The 23935-nt window shown below is 42.6% G+C and overlaps 1 protein-coding gene across 3 annotated transcripts in view; it reads right to left on the bottom strand.

Annotated features, from left to right (window-relative positions):
• ASTN2 (astrotactin 2) overlaps nt 1-23935 on the bottom strand; it is a 948324-nt gene that overhangs the window by 503722 nt on the left and 420667 nt on the right. For 2 of the 3 annotated variants that reach the window (XM_032251601.1, XM_032251599.1), the window contains 3 exons: nt 13069-13153; nt 12493-12567; nt 11591-11728 (listed from right to left, as the gene is read on the bottom strand). In XM_032251601.1, the coding sequence (XP_032107492.1) occupies nt 11591-11728; nt 12493-12567; nt 13069-13153 (298 nt within the window). The remainder of the gene's footprint in view (nt 1-11590; nt 11729-12492; nt 12568-13068; nt 13154-23935) is intronic. The other variant, XM_032251600.1, reaches the window with a different exon arrangement.

Below are 23935 nucleotides of genomic sequence, written 5' to 3' on the forward strand. Positions count from 1 at the left end.
TTCTCTCTCCATGTTCTTGCAACTTTACTCTCACCTTGACCCAGACACTAGCCACAGGGCACAGCAGAGCTCTTGTTGCTTTTCTGGAACTTTCCCTCAATTTTGTGCATAGCTCCCTTTTAAATCTCTCCAAGCTTGAGCGTGCCACCTGTTTCTTGCTGAGATCCTCTTTGATATAAGTCTCCTTGTTTGGTGAGAGGGAAAGGAGTTAAACCTAAGGTACAGATCAATTAATTATTCATTGACATATCCTACTCATCTTTCTGACTAGACTGCCTTGGTGTGTGTGTGTGTGCGCACATGCATGTGTATGCTTGAGCTGAGCATGTGACTACTGGGGGGTTGATGCCTGTCGGGTAGAGTAAGATATGCTAAGGGAAACATGGTTGTAAGCTGCAATGAGTGGGCCTTAAAAGGCAGAATGATTGCTCATCTTAGCTTATCTTGATGATCACTGTCCCTTAGCTGCTGTCTGCATAATCGAAAGTATGGCCTGTTTAGATGAGACAGTGAAGCTTTCCAGGAAACACTGTGAGACCATGGCAGGCAACAAAGCAGGGGGCAATGAGACATCTATCAGCAGACATTATATTCTATCACTCAGGACTGTCCATGCAATGGCAGAGGATAAAATACATGTGTCAGAAGGTCCCTTCCAGCCTATGAGTTTATAATTGTTTCAACAAGCCTTTGAAACTGTAGGACACAATTCAAGGGCCTTGTGATGTGGGTAGTTTGTTTACAGCTTAGAGAGCTCCCTTTTAAATATAAGTGACAATCATAGTGCCAGACAGTATCTAGGAAGCATCTACATGGAGGCCTTCACTCTGCTACAAGCCAGAAATTTATTTCAGGAAATGTATTGGCACCAAGATAAGATTATCCAAATATATCCTCTGAGATAACATAGATGGATGGAAACATGTGGATAAGACAGCTCCATTTCAAATTCATCCTCAACACCTCCATTCACATGACTGTCCCTTCTCTCATGTCTCAGCAGCCAAAGTTATCTCTTCATTTTGTAGGGGAACACAAACAGGTCATGACACAGGAAATAGGGAGGACTTCTAAATACCATCATGTTCAGAGACGGCAAACACCTGACCCTTCTGTTACAACTCCTCATCCAACACTGAGGGTGGGCAAATGAGTTCATCATGACACTTTTCCCAGCTGAGTCTGTTTGTAGTCTCAGAAACCTTCCCAGCATAATAACCTAGGCAGCCCCTAACCATGTATCTGAGCTGGCACGTAGGCTGCTTAATAGCCGCCATCTTTGATTGAGTCTAACCTGTTACATCACTAAACTTCAAAATGCAGGGAGAATTTTGAAGACATGGGGTTGGAGTAGACTTGCAGTTCATGGTCCTCTCAATTATTTCCATGACTGTTTCTGTATTTTGTGACCCTGTCCTCTAATGATAGATGACTAAGCTAGGGTTGGACTCCTAGCATGTGACAGACTTCTCTAGGATTTTTCAAAAGGAGATTCAGGGGAGAGAAGTATTTATCCCTGATGGTAAGAGTCACAAAGAGCTTGGGGGGTCATGATTGTCACACCCCTGTCACGACAAGATGGGGAGTATGGAAAGAAAGTGGTTATGCGATAGAAGAGAGTGAAGCCACCATGGAAGGATGTAGAGAGGAAAAACAGAATCCTAATATCATCTGACTCCATTAACCTTCCTCATCCCTGTGGCTGAGCTGGTCTCTTGCCCTTCCCATGATGTCATCCTAATATAGTTGTCACCAAGCTAACTTGAATTGGGTCTCTGTCCCCTGAAACCCACACCATCCTGATTCATACAGAGCAGAAAGGGCTTCCATGCAGCAAGTGAGGCAGGTGCCATGGCATGATGAATGAGTGGATAGATGGGGTCTCGAGGTCAGAAGTCTATGTTCAAATTCTAATTCATCCCTTTGCCATCTATGCTGCCTAAGGCCTTAGAAAGTCAGCTTCCTCATCTGGTAAATGGGAGATAAAAATAGCTTCAACATCAGAAGATGGCTGTAAAGATCACTTACAGGAAGCTGAGCGGGAGGCCTCTGCCCAAAATGCTACTTATTGCTGTCTCCAGTTTGGGGTCAGGCTTCAAACCCAGGTATCCTGACCCCCAGCACAGTATACATGCCAAAAATTATACTTTCATGTGTCTCTCTTTTTAATCTAAAGATCTGCAGACCTGTCTCAACATCAGAAGTCCCCTCTTTAAAGTGTTTAACTTCTAATGCAGATATAACAACTCATTTCTCAGTTTCACTGTATCTGCAAAGCTTTCTATAATTCAACATCAAATATTTATTATTACATTTATTAAAGTTTTAATAATTTAGCACCTCCTGCATGTAAGATAGAAGCTTTGCTAACTGGTTCCCCTTTATCCAGCCTGGGTCACTTCAATATTTATATTCCAAAGTCTCTATTTGTGCTTCATTTAGCAGAGGCTGTGTCTTGAGCCCTCTACCCGAGCTGACAGTTGGTGCATGCTACAGTCTCCCCTGTGGCAAAGACTTAACAGAAATTTGGTGCTGAACAATGTTTGAAGAGATTTACTGAGCCTGAGCCTGGGCAGAAACTCATCCTAATAGACTCCACTTTTATTATAATCGCTAATCTAAAATGGGGAAAAATATATATGTCTCCAGGCTTACTGGCTGAATGACAGGCAGTGGGGCTGAAAAAGAGTGGAGGGCATAGAGTAGATTCATCTGGGAGGAAGTGTGATGGCCTTTATAGTAATGTTTCTCAGAGGGGCCTCATTTTCTTTAAAAGAAAAAAAAAAAAGAAGGATGTGGAGGTACCAGGAAAATTCTAATGCCCATATTCCATGAACCTAGCTGTGAGTTACCCAAAGTCTTTCCTCTTCACCGTTTAATATTTCATCTTATACTTGCATAAAGAATACACACACTTAATAGATCAAACGCTCAGCAAAGACTAAGATATAAAGTCCAGTGAACCTATTCCTTCATCTTACAGAGAATGCCCCTTCTTCAACAACAGCCAACATTTACTGAACACTTATAAAACAGCCTGCGTTGAAATCCTGATTCTGCCACATACTACCCACGTGACATTACATGAATGACTTAACATCACTGTGCCTCAGTTTCCTCATCTGCAAATAACAATAACTACATCACTGAGTTGTTGTGAGGAGTCAGAATTAATACAGCCCTTAGAGATTGACACAAAGCAAGTGATCAATAAATGCTAGTCATTATTATTGATGACTATAGGGCTAAAAGTTTAAATGTGTTATCTCGTTCCATTCTGAAAAAACATTCAAAGACAGAGCGTTCGTTATCATTCAGATAGGAAACTGAGGCTCAGAAAGTTTACCTTACCCGAGGTCAGCTAGTCAGTGGTGAAGCTGGGATTTGAGCCTAAGCAGCTTGGCTCGAGAATCCATGCTATTCACTTGCCCCAATACCTCTTCTGTGTTTCAAGCAGGTAAGTGGGGTCCCTATTGAAGTTCTGTTGCCCTTTGGGAAAGGAATATGTGTGTGACTAACAGCTGAGAAAAGGAAAAGTTTGGAGGAAGCATGATGGACTTGAGATTCTACCTGAAAAAGCCACCCGTGTATCAGCATCCCCCCCGAAAAGGAAAGCATACTTCTAGGTTGCTTACGATGTGTACACACACGGACACATATACACACATGCACTCATTAATGAAAGCTTGTGAGAGCTGCAAAGGCAAGAAGTCAGTTTTGCTCAGCTCCAAAAGGAGACAGATATCTTAAATACCAAATGACATGAGACCTGTATCAAGGGCCCTCCCCCAGGACTCTGCTGCCTGGATCCTTGGCAAGCCAAGTGCCCCCATGCAATGCATTGAGTGGCTGACCCCAACTCCTGCCTGCTCCACGTGTCCTGCTGCCGTGACCCTCCTTTCTTCCATGGATGCTCCTGCCATCGATGCACAATGTGGTCCACAGCAAGGAGCCAGACATCCCTTCTTTATGCTGCTCTGTATCATGAACTACATCTTTTAATTACTTATCACACTATATCATATGGTTGCTTCCTTAACTGTACTACAATTCTACAACTCCTGCTACTTCTAAAACTTCTCATTCATTGAACACCAGTTACATGTCATATACTGCACTAGTAACCCTATACACATTATGCCATCCTACTAACTACCATATGAGGAAACACACTCATCTCCATCTTCCTGGTTCTCACATTGAGGTTCAAAGAAGTAAACAAACTTGGCTCAAGTTAATTGTACACTCTTTCCTACTCCTTCTTCTCTTTCTGTTTTTTCTACTTCTAGAGCCTACCACAATGTTCATTACACAGAGAATTACCTGGTGTGCATTTGTTGAGGATTGCACCTGGAGATGTATGGCCAATATTTCCAGAATGTACTGTATCTGACTAGGGGTACTGTCTAGTCTGAAGCCAGATTCCAGTATCTGGAGCAGTTACACTGGAATATCTGCTGGGGACCCTGGAGCAGTGAATGAATATACTACCCTCAAATGCCCCTAGAGTTTTTGCTGACTCTCCTAGTCTGGGTGGTTAACAGCTGAAAAAAGAGAGAGAAGAGGAAAGAAATGAGTGTGCATGTTCTGTCTGCTGTCCTTCACTCCCTTCATTCATTGCCATGCGTCCCTTGGCACAACACTACCACCAAACTGAACTGGAATTTCCTATTGACCAGGCACGGTGGCTCATGCCTGTAATCCCAGCAGTATGGGAGGCTGAAATGGGCAGATCACTTGAGGTCAGGAGTTTGAAACCAGCCTGGCAAACATGGTGAAACCCCATTTCTACTAAAAGTACAACAATTAGCCAGGTGTGCCAGGTGTGGTGGTACGTGCCTGTAATCTCAGCTACTGTGGAGGGCGAGGCAAAAGAATAGCTTGAACTTGGGAGGTGGAGGTTGCACGGAGCTGAAATGGCACTGCTGCACTCCAGGCTAAGTGACAGTGAGACTCTGTCTCAAAAAAAAAAAAAGTTCCTCCTTAGGCATGCCACTTTGCCACTTCAAGGCCCTGTGCCTTGCCCATGAATAAAACATCTCTGAGGTTTTCTTATCTAACATCTATTTGCTGCCTGCCCTGATTTTTCACTGGGGAACTATTCTACCTGTAATCTCAATCCAGGTGGCTGAGGTGCCCTTCATTCAAGCTGGTTTCAAGGGTAAGTTGGTGACCCACGTCTGGATACTTAGAGCACTTTTTCTCTTGAGAGATTGACGTGGGATACTGGCAAAGATCCCAAAATAGGTCAAAGAGAGGCATCATAGCTTAGAGGTGAGGAACATGGACTCCGGAGTCAGAATCTCAGGATTCACAACCTGGTTCTATTACTTACTGGCTGTGTGACCTTGGGCAAGGTACATAATCCTCTCTGTGCCTCAGTTTCCTCATGCATGAATGGAGCTAATAATGAGTGAAGATTAAATGAACTTATTTCAGTAAATCACTCGGAACAGGTGCCACCTAAAGATGTGTGATTATTGTCATTCCTCAGTGCCGGGACTTCTGCATAAACCATTGGGAAAGAGGGTGTCTTGTTACTCTGGTAATGCTTAATTGAGCTTGCAGGCCTGGAGAGGTCAGTGAGAGTGTGCCTGAAAAAGAAAAACAGAGTATACCAAAGAAACTCAGAGAACAGGGACAAAAAGAAACAGGAATAGTGAGTCTCAACATTTGGGAGCATATAAGCCTTACTATGCCAAAAGCCATTGCCACTCTGGAGTTTTCAAGCCCTCATATCTTTTGTTTTCTCCTTAAGCCAGGTGATCCATTCCTTGTTTTGCTGCCGAGTGCATTTGTACTCAAACTTCAGTGAGCATTAGAATCACCTGAGGACGGTTTAAACCAGAATTCTGGGCCCACCTTCAAAATACCTTATCTAGTAGGTGTATTATTACATAGTTTCTGTGGCTGCTGCAACAAATCATCACAAACCGGGGTAGCTTCAAACAACCAGAAATGTGAAATCAGTATCCCTGGGCCAAAATCAAGGTGTCAGCAAGGTGGTTCTCCCTCTGGAGCCTCTGGGGAACAATCTTTTCTTTGCCTCTTTCAGCTTCTGGTGGCAGCTGGCATTATGTGGCTTGTGCCTCACTTCAGTCTCTAACTCCATCTTGCAATTGCCTCAGCATTGGCCAAGTCAAGTCTCACTGTGCTTCCCTCTTATAAGGGCACTCATTATGGTGTTTCAGACCTGCCCAGATAATTCAGAATAATCAACCTATGTTAAAATTCTGCATAACATCTACAAAGACCCCTTTTTCAAATTACCTAATATTTACAGGTTCTAGGAGTTAGGATCTGATGATACCTTTGGGAATCATTATCAGTCTACACTAGATATGAGAATTTACATTTCCAATAAATTTCCAGGTCATGCTAATGCTACTAATCCAGACAATACACTTTGAAAACCAGTGAACTAGTGATTTCCTGCTAATACTTCAAAACTCGGCACAGAAGCTGTGAGTCCTTTCTTTTAACCTCCAGGTGGGTTTGACCACCTCTGACTTTGTGTCTTTTTCCTGCCTTGAACTTTCCCTCTATCTTTTTCAACTGTCACAAAGTATGACATCTTTTGTTTGCAATTTTGACTTATTTAATGCGCTGAAATCTGTTTTATTATTTTTGTAGCTCTATTACATAGCTTAAAATATAGTAGGTGTGTGGCCGGGCGCGGTGGCTCAAGCCTGTAATCTCAGCACTTTGGGAGGCCGAGGTGGGTGGATCACGAGGTCAAGAGATCGAGACCATCTTGGTCAACATGGTGAAACCCTGTCTCTACTAAAAATACAAAAAAAAAAAAAATTAGCTGGGCATGGTGGCACGTGCCTGTAATCCCGGCTACTCAGGAGGCTGAGGCAGGAGAATTGCTTGAACCCGGGAGGCGGAGGTTGCAGTGAGCCGAGATCGCGCCATTGCACTCCAGCCTGGGTAACATGAGTGAAACTCCGTCTCAAAAAAAAAAAATATATAGTAGGTGTTCAGTAAATTCTCTCAACACTTGGAATTGAAAGGCCAAAAGGACAAGGAGACATTCCTAATTCTATTCAGAACTAATTCAATGTTGAAACCATCACCAAGTGAGCAAAGCCAGCTTGCAGCCTGATATCCCATTATTCTTTCAACGTTGTTCAGGAATTAACAGTGTATCACCATTTCATTTTCATTGATTTGAGATCACAGAAAAATGACTGAGGGGCTCCAAAAGCTAAGCTTTGTGGGTGATTATTATTCCAACTATAATAGCTATTCTCACATTTCTCTTATAAGAAGAACCTACTCCAGGTGAAATTGTGAAGGAGGCCCAGTGTGCAGTAATAAGTGTTGTTTGCCATCCTTCTCTCTCCACAAGCATCTTTTATTCCATCTCTCAAGTCAGCCTCTTGTTCCATGCTTCTTCCTATGCCATGAGACTCCTGAAAGCAGAGGTGGGCTATATTCATCTCTGTATTCCTACGGTACCTGGCACAGTATCTGGTACACAGGAGGGGTCCAGCTAAGAGTTTTCAGAATTAAAATGTATCTGTATGCAATTCAGATAGAGATTTGCTCTTCCACCTTTGTAGCTGGCATCATTAGTGTCTCAAATGCTAAAAATCTCATTCCCAGAAGCTTCCTGCTAGGATAGGCTGGAGAATGGGAGCTGTCCAGGTGAGAGTTTTCTTTTGTCCTTCAACCTCTCACACTTGAAAGCCTCCCCCCTCACCGTAGATTCCACAAAACCAGCTTATCCATATTTCTTGGTTAATTGTCAATGTTCCCTCTCTTGAAAATGTTTGTCTAACTCCCTCAGTCAGATACGTCTTATTTCTTTTCCAACCCGTTTCAATCCTCTAGGGCACTCTATGTTTACCACACATGTGACTCTTCATTCATTCTGTAACCATGTCCATGTACATAAAGCCACAGACCTAGCACACTGACTAGAATTTATAGACTCATTTAAGTCTTCCCCAAAGCCCATGACAAAGGGGTTAACATTAATCCTCAATACTGAGCAACTATTGATTTTAAGATGCACCATAGTTTGTATGTAGCCTTTCAGCAAAAGCACGAGAAAATAATGAAAAGATAAAGAGAACAAAAACCACTATGTTATAATGAGCATGATAACGAAGGCTTCTAAAGAGTTCACCATGGAGCAAACTCACTGCTTTACATGTAATATGTCACTTAATCTTCATCACTCCATATATGATGTGAGATTTTATTCCCATTATTCTCAAGGGGAAACCACAACTCCAGAAAAGCTCCTGCAGTAAACAAATGATGGAGCTAAGATAGGCACTCAGGCAGTGTGCTTGAGTTCCACAGACTATGCCCTTAGACAATAAACTTTATGTTTAATCAAAATATAGCATACATAGAGAAAAGTGTGAAGCTCAGTGAATTTTCACCGAGTTAAAACACTCATGTAACCACCACCCATAACAATAAATCAAACGGTATCAGCATCATATGAGCCCACTCATTATTTCCCCACGACACCATCCTCTCCATCACCCAGAATTAATCCCTAGCCTTTCTTCTACCATCATAAATTAGGTTTTTACTAACTAACAAAACTAGATTTTTCTGTTTTTATATAAACATAATATTATTTTGTGTCAGGTTTCCAAAATTCAATATCATATTTGTTAGATTCATCCAAGGGGCTATGTGTGGTTACTATGTTCTTTCATATTCATTGTTAATGGTATTCCACTGTGTGATTATTTCATAATTTACCTATTTTTTTGCTGATGGATATTTGTGGGTTTTTTTCTAGCTTTCTAGCAGTACAAATGAGTGCTTCTATTCATATTTTTGTAAGTCCTACTTGTGGTACACATATACATATTTCTGTTATACATATTCTTATGGGTGAAACTGATAGGCTATAGGATATATATACCTCCAATTTTAGTAGATACTGCTCCACAGGTTTACATACTGGTCATACCTAGTTATATTCTCACTATCAAAACATGAGAGCTACAGTTATTCCATATCCTTCCTGACATTTGTTATCATTAGTTGTTTTAAATTTAGCTGCCTCGGTAAGTCACAGCCTGTACATTTAACTACTAAGTTGTTCTGCCTACTGTATTGTGAGAGCTCACACTTGTCCAAGAATTTATCACAGATTAAAAATCAAAGTATCAACTTGCAAGGCAAGTTCAAGTTTGCCTTTCCAATCCTACTGTAATGCTGACCTTCCATTTCCCTTTGACTCTGCTTTTCCACGTAGTCTTTCCTCTAATCTCTCTGTTGTGATTCCAGGGAAGTATTACCGGCTATCTATAATTATGATCTATTATTTATTAAATTTCTAACATATCATCTGACTGGAACTTATTAATTCCTTAAATGCCCATGATATGCTTGCCTGGGCGATGTCATGTCAAACAAGGTTTATTAGTGCAGCTTGGAAAACTCAATCTACATAGTGTAGATTCTCTCAAATGGTGATGATTGCAATCTTTTATCCCCTATTGCAGATCAGATATTGAAATGTGGCTTTCTGTCTGACTAGTGAAGGAATTGCCTCTATGCCTCAGGTTTGTTTATTTATTTTTGAATCTGAAAAATGAGCATCACCTCATGGGGCTGATGTAAGAATGTAATAAGATAATATAAGTGAAGTATTCAGCACTTAGAAAATGATCAATGGATATGAACTATTATTATTGTTACCTTCTGTGAGGAAGGCACTGTTATTATCCCCATTTTGCAGACAAATAAATGAAAACTTAGAGAATTAAACTTGGCCGCTGTGATCACATAGTTCATACTTGGTAGAGATGGGATTCTAAACCAGCCCTATCCAATTCCAGAGGGAGTGCTACCATCAGCCAGTCTGAGAGCTGTATCATCTGAATCTTCATTGAAATCATAAATGCAACGTCAAGAGGACAGAACTACGAGGAAAGCTAATCAAGACTTTCTTTTTGGCTGATTTCAAACAAGGTAACTGTGTCTCTTTGACAATAGTCTTTCAAACCAGATGGTCCTTTCTTCACCTTTAAAATATGTTATGCAGAGAGGCCTTACACATGCTTTATTAAAACCTCTTATACTCAATTCTATCAAAAATGAAAACAATGGTAAATATCTATGAATCAGTATGTGAAAGTGTGTGTGTGTGTGTGTGTGTGTGTGTGTGTGTGTGTGTGTGTGTGTGTGAAGATATTTTAGTTCCTAGTAATTACTATTTCATTTCCTAAATGCCATCTCTTTATAAATCTATTCTTTTTAAAACATCTTCTTTTGGGAAATGCTAATAACCTACAAAAGCATGTTAAGTTCATCTCTCCCAGTGAAAGCTGATAAGGTGAGAGTAAAAACATCTCAAAGTAGGAGAGTTGGGTTCTAGAAGCTTTCTATCAAGATGCCATAGAATCACTGATAACATCTTGATTTAGAATGGCCCAAAGGCAACTATGGAGCTGTTGAAAAACAGTCACCGCTAGTTGTGGGAGGGCTGGGGACATGATTTAATTTTTGTTCACGAGCCAATAAGTTGTGTACAAGCCAGTTTTAGAAGTAAAACTAGAGTCTATTGTTGGTAACATCAACATTTCTAGAATGCTTCCCCTAATCACATTGGGTGAAATAAACCTTCTACTAGAAAGCTCCATGACCAGGGCTAAGACCAGATCTAAGACCACAGACTTAATTAAATCAATAAACATTTAATAGATGTCCAATATGTACTAGGAACTGGGGATGAAAAAACTAAATAAGTTATTTTTCCTTGACCTTGAGAAGTGCGCCATAATGGGGCACCTAATTAGTATGCAGTAGAGTAAGTCTATGATGAAATTACCTACAAGCTGCAGGGTAATGTAAAGTGAAATGTAGTCTCCATGTTTTTATAAGTTAAGTACAAAAGATGTAGCCTGGACATTTGTTTTGTTTTGTTTTTTGAGATGGAGTCTCACTCTGTAGCCCAGGCTGGAGTGCAGTGGCTCAATCTCCGCTCACAGCAACCTCCGCCTCCCAGGTTCAAGTGTTTCTCTAGCCTCATCCTTCTGTGTAGTTGGATTTACAGGTTTGTGCCATCACATCTGACTAATTTTTGTATTTTAAGTAGAGACCAGGTTTCACCATGTTGGCCAGGCTGGTCTCGAACTCCTCACCTCAAGTGATACACCCGCCTCAGCTTCCCAAAGTGCTGGGAGTACAGGCTTGAGTCACCACACCTGGCCATTAGCCTGGGCATTTAAAATTCATAAATTACCCCAAAGTACATCCCATAGACTAAAACAGAAAGCATCCAATTTTCTAAACTTTTGCCTTTGTGACCCTCCAATATACTGTTAAGTAAAGATAAGATCGTTAGTGATCCTGTGATGAGCTAGATAATGCATCAGCCTCTCTTATATTTAATATAAGCCTAAATGGAAAGCGATAGTGTTGAAACGTAAGGCATTGAGACACAGGAGTTTAGGAACACGGCGTATCTGAAAGTGTTCTTTACATCAACTAAATAGCTGCCTACTTCAACATGATGAACAGTCCTCAGGAGTTCCTGTGGTCCTCCAACAGGTGGACTTCCAAGGCTTTAAGAAATCCTTGGTGCAGAGTACTGGAGACGATTCCCTACCTGACATCTGCAGGGTCTTCCGTGACGAGCACATCGGTCTTGCAGCTGGCCAGGGGGTTGATGGACAGCTCCACAGGCGGAACCACAAAGCTTTTGCTGACAGGAAGCCAGAGGCCTTGGCCCAAGCTGAAAGTAGACCTGCAATGTAAGAGTTTCCATTGGGGAACTCCCTGGGAAGCAGAGAGCAAACAGAAAAAAGGGGCCCCTGTTCCCATCCCTTCTCGGACAATTTCCTACTTCTCCACCCATGCCCCTTGCATTATTTAAGAAACAATATTGGCCAGCTTTCTCCAGACCTGAATGAACATTTCTCAACTCTGTTAAACATTTAGCCCATGCATTGGTTTGTATTGCTAAGTTCCTTTTCCTGATTTACTAGTGGACTCCATGAGGATAGGGACCATTGCTGCTCTGATTTTCCAGCAGTCCTGACATACAGCAGGAGTTCCATAAGCAACTGCTATGTCAGCAGGGACAGTCTGACACAAAGGTTAAGAGCACGGACTTTAAATCGGTTTGAACTAAGATCTGATTCCCAGTTTTGCCACTTAATTTGCTGTATGTCTTTACACATGTATTGAAGCTTTACACAAGATTTTGTGGAGGTGGTAGGAAGAGGTTCTATGGCTTCAGAGTATTTTTAAACCACCAGACTTAATAATCAGTAATGTCTCCTCCAGTTCAAGTATCTGAGTCTATAAGTCTAGCTGCCAGACAAATGGGGATTAGATTCCCATAGCAACCTGGGCCATGATGGTACATTAGCACCAAGGAGAGCTCTTTTGTACTCAGTGCAGCTCAGGAGTGCACAGGCTCGATAATCTAAGGATGCATGACCACATTTTCCTATCGGTCCTTTCTACATTTCCCAGAATTTTGCCCCAACAAGAAGGCCAACTCACCTGAGAATCTTTTCAGGGGCTTGCTCCCCCGTCACCAGATCATAGCCCCTCTCAAGTGTTGTGTAAGGCCAAGGTCTATGGGAAGAAGGAGGGGAGAGGAGATGACATTAGTTACAGGCAGGTAGGATGCACATATGGATCCTGCTCTACAGTAGCTTTACAAACAATCACATTCTGCAGAAATAATTATTGGGCAAGACTACATTATAAAAGAATGTCTCCAGAAGGATTCAACACTTTCATAAAGTGTACATGCCCATTTAGGAGTCTGTTTAAAAATGTGATGCTTTTTCTTTGTCAGTCCACTTAAGGAAGTGCTCATTGATTACTTTCTGTTTGAGCAGGTGACTTAAATGTCAGCCTTTGTTCTCTAGAATTTTCATCAGTCATATACCTTTAATACTAAAATGTGCTTCTGTGGGAAAGTAGGAATCACTTCCCATTGGGTTTTGCAGGAACACAGCTGTTGCAGAGAAACAGCCCTCTTTGTGGAGATGCTTGGGTCCTCTGCCAACAGAACAGAGGAGGTAAACTGGGTCCTGCACTGTCCCAGTCCTGATGCCCTTTGTCACTCACCCTTCACTCTGTCCCCAGTCACTACGCACACACAGGTGTCTGTGAACAGGGTCAGGGGCATAGCCTTCATGACAGCTGCACTCTCCTGTAAGTAAAAAGACAAAACATTTTTGTGAAGTAGAGTCTCCCGAAATAGGCTTTTCTCTGATTCGCTTGTTTTCGTAAGACATAAAGTGAGCTTCTTGGTTTTAGAAAAGTCACATGGAAAGAGGGTAATCTGGTCCATCAAACACTGTGGTTAACATGGTTTATTCCTTTGTTCATTCACTTATTTATTCATTCATTCAACAAGTCCTGGCCACACTCTGACAGGCACTCAGCTCAGAGCTGGAGATTCAGAGGTGAAAGTTGCTAAAGGAGCTCACAATTTAAAACAGGGAAACAGGAAGACATCAGGTGGCTACAAATGGAGGTCTTCTTTTCAAATGTTAAAATGTTGATAAAGTTCATTTACTCTAGAGGTATAATCAGAAGACTGAATTATCTCCATCTGAATGAATAGGTCTTCACTGTCCATAAATCCCAAATTAAATGCCACTATCTCCAAAAAACCATTGATTTTCCCTTTCAGAACAATCCTGTCTGTAGTCTCCTGGTTTTATTTTGGGTTGTTTTTCATTTTAAAATTGCTTTTTCTCTCCTCCCTTCTGTCTACTATCATTCTTTCTTTGGTCCTCTTTCCTCCTTTCCCTCTCTCTTCCCATTCTTTTTCATTTCTTTCCCTTACATCTAACCATTTATGAATCCATCCATTATTTTTTCCTCCGGGCATGCATTATGCTTGGTTGCATGAACGCTTGCTAGCATTACACACTACCTAAGTACATTCTCTCATGGGCCAAGTTCATTTCAGTTGGCCAGCACATGTCCGATTTCCTAGCCTATCTTCAGAGTCCGGAATCCCAGAAGTGATTTCAGAATCTCTCTGCCCTACCCCCAGCTGTTGTCATTTCTATTCTACTGTATACTTCTTTAGGTATAGAATTTCTTTTCTTTTCTTTCCTTTCTTTTTTTTTTTTTTTTTGAGACCAAGAATCTCACTCTGTCTCCCAGGCTGGAGTGCAGTGGCATGATCTCGGCTCACTGCAACCTCTGCCTCCCAGGTTCACACAATTCTCCTGTCTCAGCTTCCTGAGTAGCTAGGATTACAGGCATGCACCACCATGCCTGGCTAATTTTTGTATTTTCAGTAGAGATCGTGTTTTGTCATGTTGGCCAGGCTGATCTTGAACTCTTGACTTCAAGTGATCTGCCCACCTCAGCCTCCCAAAGTGCTGGGATTACAGGTGTGAACTACCACAACCACCCTAGAAATATATTTTGATTTAATGAGCTACTGCTTTTTTCTCTAAAGTGTATTTGTGGGATGCTTAAAGATGCTTTACCAAAAACAGATTCTATTTAAAAATATGGTTTTTAAGTACTACCCCATTCCTTAGAGCCAGTGTGGTATGATTCTCTATGAGGGTGATACATACACAATTTTCACCAACTTATTTTTCTTTGGGAGCCTTGCTGGTGGAATGACTCACAGAATTAGAATTCTATGGAGCACATCTTGGGAAATGCTGGTAGAAACTGCCCTGGCTTTGCCTACTGCCTAGAATAGGGTCGGTGCTTAACAATGTGATTTGAATGAATAATTAACTATCTGTTATGGCTCTGGTAAACTTTCAGGATAATGAGGTTGGCTTGTCTTCTTTCTCATCTTTGCATGATCGCATTCTTTGTCTCGCTCTCTCTCTCTACACACACACACACACACACACACACACACACACACACACACACACACCTTTCACCTTTGGATCCTACAGTGATTCTGATAGACAGGACCTGAAAGTTTTCAAATCATGTCCATGGAAATGTATTACTTAACAGAGATTTAGGGACTATGCAAATATTGTGTTTCAATTTTTCTTAAAAGCTTTATTTTTAAAATTTTAAAAATATAAATACAATAAAGAATAAACACTCAGATATCACATGCCAGAATTTAGGATACGGAAGAAAGTATCAGTTGCCAGCTAAACTTATTTTATGCAGGCTTCAGGGAAAAAAATTATCTCCTGTCATGTTCGTTTCAACAAAAAGGATACTGAGGATGAGTCAAGGTGCCAACAAGCTCATTCCATTTGCAACTACATATTTTGTGAATCAGGATTTTCTCAACTTTATACAACTAAAATAAAATATTGTAGTAAACAGAATACTAGAGTAACTCAGGTTCTACAACGATCACCCTTAACTCTGGATTTTGAAATGTATGTATTCATCAAGTAAACTATCGTTCTTTCTGATGAACTGTAAATGTTGTCTATTTGACCTTACTTGAAGCATTCTTAGTGTCTAAAACCTCTGTAACTTGTTTTATAGATGGTACTCCTGCTTAATCTTTGTATTCCCAGCACCTATTGACAAACAGCCTGGGCTTCATGAATGTTGGCTAAACTAAAATGATAGTAAGACAAAGTATAGAGTGAAGAGTGGGTCGGATATAGTATTCGAAATATTCAGAATGGGGTTGTTGAAAGACATAAGGAGAGACAGAAGACTTGTCCTTTTCCTCCTCTCTGCTTACCCGGAAAATCAGGAGGGCTTGCTCACAGGTAGGAATGTTCTCTGTACTCCTCCCCTCCAACATCATGCCTGGGGTCTTCCACCGAGTGGAAGTCCTGTAGGCAGTGCTGCCGAATGAACTGATTGTTTCCAGAGGTAAGGCAAATGGAAGGAAAAGGCTAAGAGTCTTAAACATGGATGCAAATAATTTACCAAGGGGGGGAGGGGCGGGAGTCACTAATGATATGCTAAAATGCAACAGTCCTTTCATGAAATATTCACCACTTTAAACATGTCTAATATTAAAGATTAAAAGTCCTGGGATTTGTCCTCGAGACTCCCAGGACTGATTTATGATCTGCCACAAGCCACAGGCCTCATGATTCATAACGGGAGAGGTAAAATGGTTACCTCTAGCAAAGGATCAGGAAGTCAGGTTGGGGTGGGAGAGGAGGCGCCAGCAAAGAGGATCCCTCTTCTTTATGGAAAGAGCAAAGGCTGAGGTCCCTATCCCTCCTGCAGTGACTGTGCAGGAAATAGCACAGTTTACTTCTTTCCTGTTTCTCTTGTTTTTGGAAATATTGGTGAGATGGAGAAATTTATTTGGAAAAAGGGTGCTGCTATGTGTTTTTCTTTCCTCCTTGTGTGCTTACTAGGCAAGTTTTCCCTGACTCAGAATGGATCACTAATGACTGATGCTCATTATACAACAAATACATATTTTGCAATTAAGAGGCCTTCACCCTGGAGACCCCCATGAGGCTGCCTGGAGAACAGAAAGTAGGCAGAGGAAAAAGCCCCTGAGTGCTGGCAGCAGATGGACCTGGCTCTGTCCTCTTGTTCTCTCCCTAGTTGTGTGGCCTTGGGAACGTCACCTTTTTGGTTTCAGTTTTCTCGTTTATAGATTGGGGATGATAGCAATGTCTATCTTCTAGAGCTGATGTAAGAACAAACTGAAATAGCAAAGAATAAAGCTAGTGGCTCAGGTGACAGTTCATGGTCAAGAAGTGAGTTTCTGGGTACTATGCACACTACATGGGTAAAGTATATCCATGTAACAAACCTGCAAAATATACCCCCTACATAAGTAAAAGCTGAATTTAAAAAAAAAAAAAAAGGAATGTGTTTCCTTCCCTTTAATTCCAAGCTGGCCACTGGGTTCTGGTATATGTTTACATTTAGATAAGATTATCACCGCTAACACCAAATCCTTACATATTAGATACGTAGAGACACAAATTACCTCCTTTTTGGGCCTTAGTTTTTCTTTCCGTAAGAAGGAATGCTGGGGTAGATCACTCATGAATTCTGAGCACCAAGAGTCAGCTGTTTGCATTTGCCTTTCCGAATCCCTAACCTCTGCTTTCTGGATACTGTTTGTTTTCATTTCAGCTGCAATCATTCTTAGCAGCAGCCTGGGTGTATCTAGCAAGATCTCCATCAATGCCATAGCTATTGGCTTTATTGACTCCTGTTTCCTATTTTGCTGGCTCAGCTAACTCTCCACTATTCGCAAGCAGGCATTTCCTTCTTGCAAGATGCAAAGCCTCTGACAGCCAGAGTTGAGGGTAATTAACCTCTTCCCTGGGTGAGTCCTTCCTTCAACTCTGCTTCTGCACACCCAGAGCAGCAAGGCCATCAAAGATCAACTCTCCAGGGATGCATGTAACTGTGCTGACTGTGAACATCTATACTCCCTATCCCTATCATTCTAGTACCTTCCCTGCTTACCACTGCATATCAGCACCTCCTGCATTTTCTGGTACAGAGAGTAGGCATTCAGTAAACAAATGCTAAATAGATGAAGGGATATATTTCACAAGAGTAGTGCCTATGCCAATGGAATAGGGTAATATTTTTTTATTTGACTGTTCCCTCACTAAGCTGGGAATTCCTTGATTGCAAAAATACTTTCTTAATCATCCTGTATTCTAATAATTCATATAGTGCCTGATAAAGGGTAGGCAACTCATTTGTTGAATGAATGAATGCATGAATTAGTGAATTCATACATATATCATGATTACCATGAATTTGGGCTCCATTCATTTAGAATAATGATGACTCTGCTGAGGACTGGAACTTTCCATATCCAAGATAGGTATTTGCCAAGGAAACAAAGAGTGCAAACACAAGTGCTGATGAAATGTCTAAAATAGAATTCTATTTCACATCGGAGCAGAAAAGACCCTCAAAGATCATCAAGTTTAAACTTTCCCAGTTTCCTTATTCAGAAAAGGAAACTCAAGCTAGGAGAGCAAATAAGTTTGTCGAAATCACTGGTCCAGCCTCTGGGCCAGCCAGGATGAAAACCCAGGGCTCCTGGCCACCACGACAGTGTCCTTCTGCTCCATTGGTGGTATCAATAGTTCACTGCATCCTGAAGCCTTTTGTAGCAATTTTTCTGTACACTTCTGCCATTACCAAGTTTTCTAAAAATGAGAGCATTTACAAACAGGTATTATTTAAACAGTAACATGAATTTGAAATACCCTTAAGCACATTAATAACATATATTTATATGTTGTTAATAATGGAGATCTAAAAAAAGAATTTATTTTCTTCATTATCATGGTTCTTATAAGGGAATTCAGTTAGGTGATTTTCTATCTGGCTGGTTACTAGAACTGTGTTATCAGCAATAGATGAGTTGTGTTCATTTTAAAAGATTTAGTCTTCATGACTCCTGGCTGCCATTTGTTGAGTTATCTTTCTGTTACATGCATTCTCACTCCAGAAACTCTTGGGCAAAAACAACAGAACGCCTTGATCATTAGCAATCTGTGTTCATCTCCTGTGAGACTCTTCCAAACAGGACAATGCCTTCTTGTTAATCACATAAGGCCGGTAGGCTGGTGAAATGGTTCAGAGTGTGAGTGGGCCTTCAAATCACCATGTACCGCATTCAAATCCTGGATCTGCCTGCCTCTTCAAGTTTGTAAGAACCTGATAAATGGCTTCTTCTCTCCCTGAGCCTGTTTCCTTTATCTGTAATGGAGCTGATATCATATACCTGTGAGAAGAATCAAGTGCTGTATCTGAAAAATCTCAGCACAGTCTTTGGCACATTTCTTCTTGATGAGAACACAACAGCTGTTTGAGTTCATACAATTATTGTTCCTGGGTAGGAGGAGTCCATCCAGTATGTTGTTTTAGTGGAAGGGAAAGGTGTTTAGAATGAAGGATGGTCACAGATCCAAGGTATGCCCCTCACAAAACAGACCACAGTTTCTTTATCTGTAATTTGACACAGTTTTTAAAAAATTATTTTAATTTTTTTAGAGACAGGATGTTGCTCTGTTGTCCAAGCTGGAGTGCAGTGGTGCAATCATGGCTCACTACAGCCTTGAGCTCCTAGTCTCAAGAGATCCTCCTGCCTCAGCCTCCCAAGTAGCTAGGACTATAGGCACATGCCATCATTCTCAGCTAGTTTTTAAATTTTTTGTGAAAATGAGATCTAACTATGTTGCACAGGTGGAGGGCAGTTTGAATGAGATAATCCCCAAAGCTGTTCCCTGAGTTTCCAGAGCTACAAAGACAGGTTTCCCTGTGTCTATGGCAGCCCCTGCTTAAGGAGGTATGGGCACAGACAAGGCATAAGCCGGAGGCTGCTGCCTCCACCATCCCAGCAGCACAGATGAGCTCATGGCCTGCCCACGAGAGTGCAAAGCCTCCTTCATAAGCCATCCTGGATGTCTGACTTCCCGCCCCAAACCCTGTCATTCTGTTATGATTCCATTTTCACTTGCTTCTAACTCAGTCATCACTTATCATCACTAGCCAGGGACGCTGCCTGCTGTTCACTTTCTTATTTACTCTTCTTGTCACTGTGGTTTGAAAAGACATCTTTCTGGGCCCTCAGAGCAATAAGCATGGTACCCTTCCCCATTCTAACTCCAAATGGGCCACCTTGGGCCTCTTCACCTCTCTGTCTCTGTAACCTGACTTAAGGGCTGGCACATAGTGGGTACAACATTATGAGGGCCTGCTTTGTGCTAAAAGTGGTATGTGACATTGACATGAGTCATTGCATGCCACAGCCATGACTAGTGCAAGGAGGAAGTTACTGATGCTTTCCTTGTAAAATAAGGAAACTGAAGCTAAGACTCGACTAGTTACTTGCCCTAGGTCACAGGGCCAGGTCACCAAAGCTCACGCTCACTTACGCCACCACAAACCTCACAACAATAAACATAACCACAAGGACAATAACAAGAACAGCTGCCTTTAATTTGGCAATGATCGTGTGTGAGACACTGAGGGTCATTTCTCTGCAGTCGTTAATTATGAGTTTGCTTTTTTGCCATGGTTGATTGTGGGAAGAATACATTTTCTTTCCTGCCCTTTGTCTTCAGTTGGCATATGACTTGCTTTGGTCAATGGGATAATAACGCCCAGGACTTACATAATCAAGGCTTGAAATGTATTTATGGAGATAGGCTTTCCTTCTTGCACTCCTGCCTCTTGCCATTAGAAAAAACATTTGCAGGTTGTGGGTGGTCCATGAAGGATGACAGATGTGTGGAGCAGATCTGGATTCATCCTCAGCTTAAAGCCAAGGGCAGCTGAGTCCTGGCTAGATTAGTCCACCCAGATGTGTGACAAAGGAGAAAAAGATGCTTACTTATACTTGTTGACAGCAAAATGTGATTGATATGCAGCATTACTTCGGCAAAAGCTTCAGATGTACTTTAAACCTAGATGTCCACATCTCTACGAGTAATGATACCACTTTCTTTCCTACTTGGAAACTTCAGAAAAACTTCTAACTGGGCCCTATTTTGTATCCTCAGTATTTGAGTGATATCTGAATCCCACAGACTCTACCTCTTTGGTTTTACTCAGACCCATTTATTCCCATCTCTCTTCTCCGCAGCTGGCCTGGTTCAGGCCCTCTCAGCATTGTCCATGTGCTATGAACCTATTTTCTGTGTCCCTACATCTGATCTGACTGTTGGCCAGTTATCTTTTCAAAGAACAGCTTCACTCACAGCCTTCCCCAAAAACTCTCAGTGGTTTTCAATTGCCTTCAGGGTAGAGGTCATATATTCCAGTCTAGGATTCAAGGCCTTTCATCACTGGCCCCAGCCAATTTGTCCAACCTTATCAATAACTCTACCTCCCTGTGATGTTTACTCTCTAATTTTCCCTGGGACTGTTGATGAAAGCAGGGTCACTTGAGATCATGCAGCTTCTTGCAGCAGGTCTGCCTTGACCCTACCCAGGGGTCCCACTCATCCCACTCAAGCAAAACCTGAGCCCCGGAGAGAGACAAAGTCAACAAAGGAGAGACTAAAGTAGGAGGGAGAGGAGAAAATGAGAAATTAAGTGGCAAACAGTTATTTAGTAAAAAACTGAGATAATTTGGGCAGGGTGGAGTATAAGTAACGTCATTAGGGGATACATTTTACAGCCCTGAATCTTCTGCAAATCATTCTGCCTTTCTGGACCTCAGCCTTCCAGTCTGTAAAATGAGTAGGTAGCACTCGGATATCCCACTTTTCCAAATCTTGTTCAAATTCCAGCCCTTGATTCTTTCTCCAATATATTCTGGTCTTGTTTCTTGAAATCAGCATGTCCCTCGTGATTCAGGAAGCAGGATAAGTTTGGGGGCTTGGGGAAACAGAGGCTTCGTAGGCAAAGAAACATGATTCAAGTGAAATAACAGGAGGATATAATTAGATGCTTTATGAAATGAGGAAGATTCTTTATAAGTCTACTCAGCCAAATGTGCTGTGTGACCTGAGGCAGTTCTCTCCCTCCCTGGGACTCAGTTTCTCTATCTGTACAGTGAGGAGGCTGGTCTTGACATCTGAGCAACTTCACATGGGTGTCTCTGATGTCCCTTTCGTTCTTATACTGCTAGTGTCAGACCTTTCAACCTTGTTCTTCCCAAAGCACTGAGACAAATGTGGACTCTGCATTGTAGCTGCCGGCCCCTCATTGTCATTCATCAGCACGCCTCTGAGAGCACAAAGAAAAAATAATCAGAGGCTGAGAGGTTCTAGTGGCACAGGCTGGTGATCAGGTCTGATAGAGATTAGAGTCCTTAATCAAGGCTACATGGGGACTAATTGGTGTTGGCTCAGCTCGTGTGGGCAGCCCATGAGGGGTGGCCAGGCTGCTGAGTGGCTGCCAGCCAGGCTCTGTGAGCGCCCCCCCGCTCCAGGTTCTCAGCCAGGGCAACCCTTTCCGCTGGCCCCATTCCCTTTCTTTCTAGCCTCCTCCACCTCTGAGTGCACCACACACGATTATATATTATTAGTGTCTAGGAGAAAAGCATGTGGCAAAGAGCTTCCCGCAAAATCATGGCTGATTAAAGATGGAGTGGGGTGAAGAAATCTCACTAACAGCCTGGAATAGACACAGAACAGATATTTCCAACAATCCAGGAGGATCTGGCTGCAGTTGATGAGCACAGGGCGCTTAACATGGATGCACAGAGCTGGGCCTGCTGGTGAGAGGCCAGCATCTCCCACCCTCACTGCACCCCAGAGTCCTGCATCCTCTAAGCTTCTCAGATGCACCAGGAAGGCATGGGGAGCAGGGGGACACAGCCTGGTAAAAGGAAAGGCGTCAGCCTGACAACCAAGGCCATCGGAGGCTGAATCCTCTGTGGCCTGCATCAGTCACAGCACCTCTGGGCCTCATTAGAAAATGGGCATCTTAAACCCAATTTTAAAAATTGTCACAAGGATTGCAGACAATATATTAAAAACAGTTACTGCATCATCGCCAGACGTGTAGGCAGCACTTGGTATGTTGCAGTGTCGTTATCGTGATTACTGCCAGCACTGCTGTCCTTTCTGTGCTGTTGTTCAGGCTGCCCCCCGCACTCCAGTCACGTTTCCTCCTTGGTGCCCTTGCCCCTCTGGGCTGCAGCTACCCTCCTGGGCTTCCTGCTGTGTTAGTTCCTCCTTTTCTCCTTCCCTAGCAGATTCATCTCTGGTTCAGATCTCACTGCTGCAGACCAGCTACCCTTCTCTGCATAATTCCTCTCTACCTGGCACAGGGGAGATGGAGGCAGAGAGATGAATCCATCCTATTTTTCTGCCTTCAAGCAGCTGGCATTGGCGTAGGAAGACTGGAGGAAATACATCACTGGACAAGGTGCGATTCAGGCTAGAAGAGGAATGTGTGCAAAGAGGTATAGAAGCCAGAGAGAGGGTTGTAGAGAACTGCCCAGGATGGGGACTCAGCTGTGAAAAGGGAGGGTAACAATAATAATAATAATAATAATAATAATAATAAGAGGAAACCCAGAGCGATGGCTACCTACCAGGCAGTGTGGGAAGTTCTTTGTTTAGATTAACTCACACGATCCTTCCAACAAACCTACAGGTAGGTTCAATGACTAACCCCATCTTGCAGACAAGCAGTCAGAGGCCCAGAGGGGTAGTAACCTGCTTGCCAAAGGTCCCAAAGTCAAGTGTGCCATAGCCAGAACTGGAGTCCAGCCAGCAACTGTGCTGCTCCAGAGATGGGGCTGCTGCCCCAGGCTGCGCTGCCTCCCTCTCCAGGAGAAATGAGTTTACAGAGAGAACAACAAGGATGAAGGCAGGCCAACATGTGCATGGAAAATGGTGGGCCCTTTCACTTTGGTGAATCAGGCACAGCCAAAAGGACACTGAAGAACCCTGCCCTGGTTCCACAGGTATGAGGAAGTAGTCCCTGGAAACTGCCGCATCCCCTCTACAAAAATACGGTATGCCCCCTTATCTACAAGATGAGTTCCAACCTGCCCAGTGGATGCCTGGAACCATGGACAGTACTGAACCTTATTGATGTGGTTTGGCTCTGCGTCCCCACCCAAATCTCATGTTGAGTTGCAATCCCCAGTGCTGGTGGAGAGACCTGGTGGGAGGTGACTGGATCACGGAGGCAGACTTCCCCCTTGCTGTTCCCGTGATAGTGAGTGAGTTCTTACGAGATCTGGTTGTTTAAAAGTGTGTAGCCTTAATCAAGGTTACATGGAGACCAATCAGTGTTGGCTAAGCTCATGTGGGCAGTCTGTGCAGGGTGGCCAGGCTGCTGAGAGACTGCTGGTCAGGTCCTATGAGGGCACCTGCTCCAGGTTCTCAGCCAGGGCAACCCTTTCCACTGCCCCCCTTCATGCTCCCTTTCTCCTGCTCTGCCATGTGAAGACTGTGCCTGCTTCCCCTTTGCCTTCCACCATAATTATAAGTTTCCTGAGGCCTTCCAGCCATGCTTCCTGTACAGCCTGTGGAACTGTGGGTCAATTAAAGCTCTTTTCTTCATAAATTACCCAGTCTCAGATAGTTCTTCATAGCAGTGTGAGAACAGATTA

The sequence above is a fragment of the Sapajus apella genome, unplaced genomic scaffold (genome assembly GCF_009761245.1).
Source record: "Sapajus apella isolate SASKATOON/1434 unplaced genomic scaffold, GSC_monkey_1.0 scaffold76, whole genome shotgun sequence".
In the NCBI taxonomy this organism is placed as follows: Eukaryota; Metazoa; Chordata; class Mammalia; order Primates; family Cebidae; genus Sapajus; species Sapajus apella.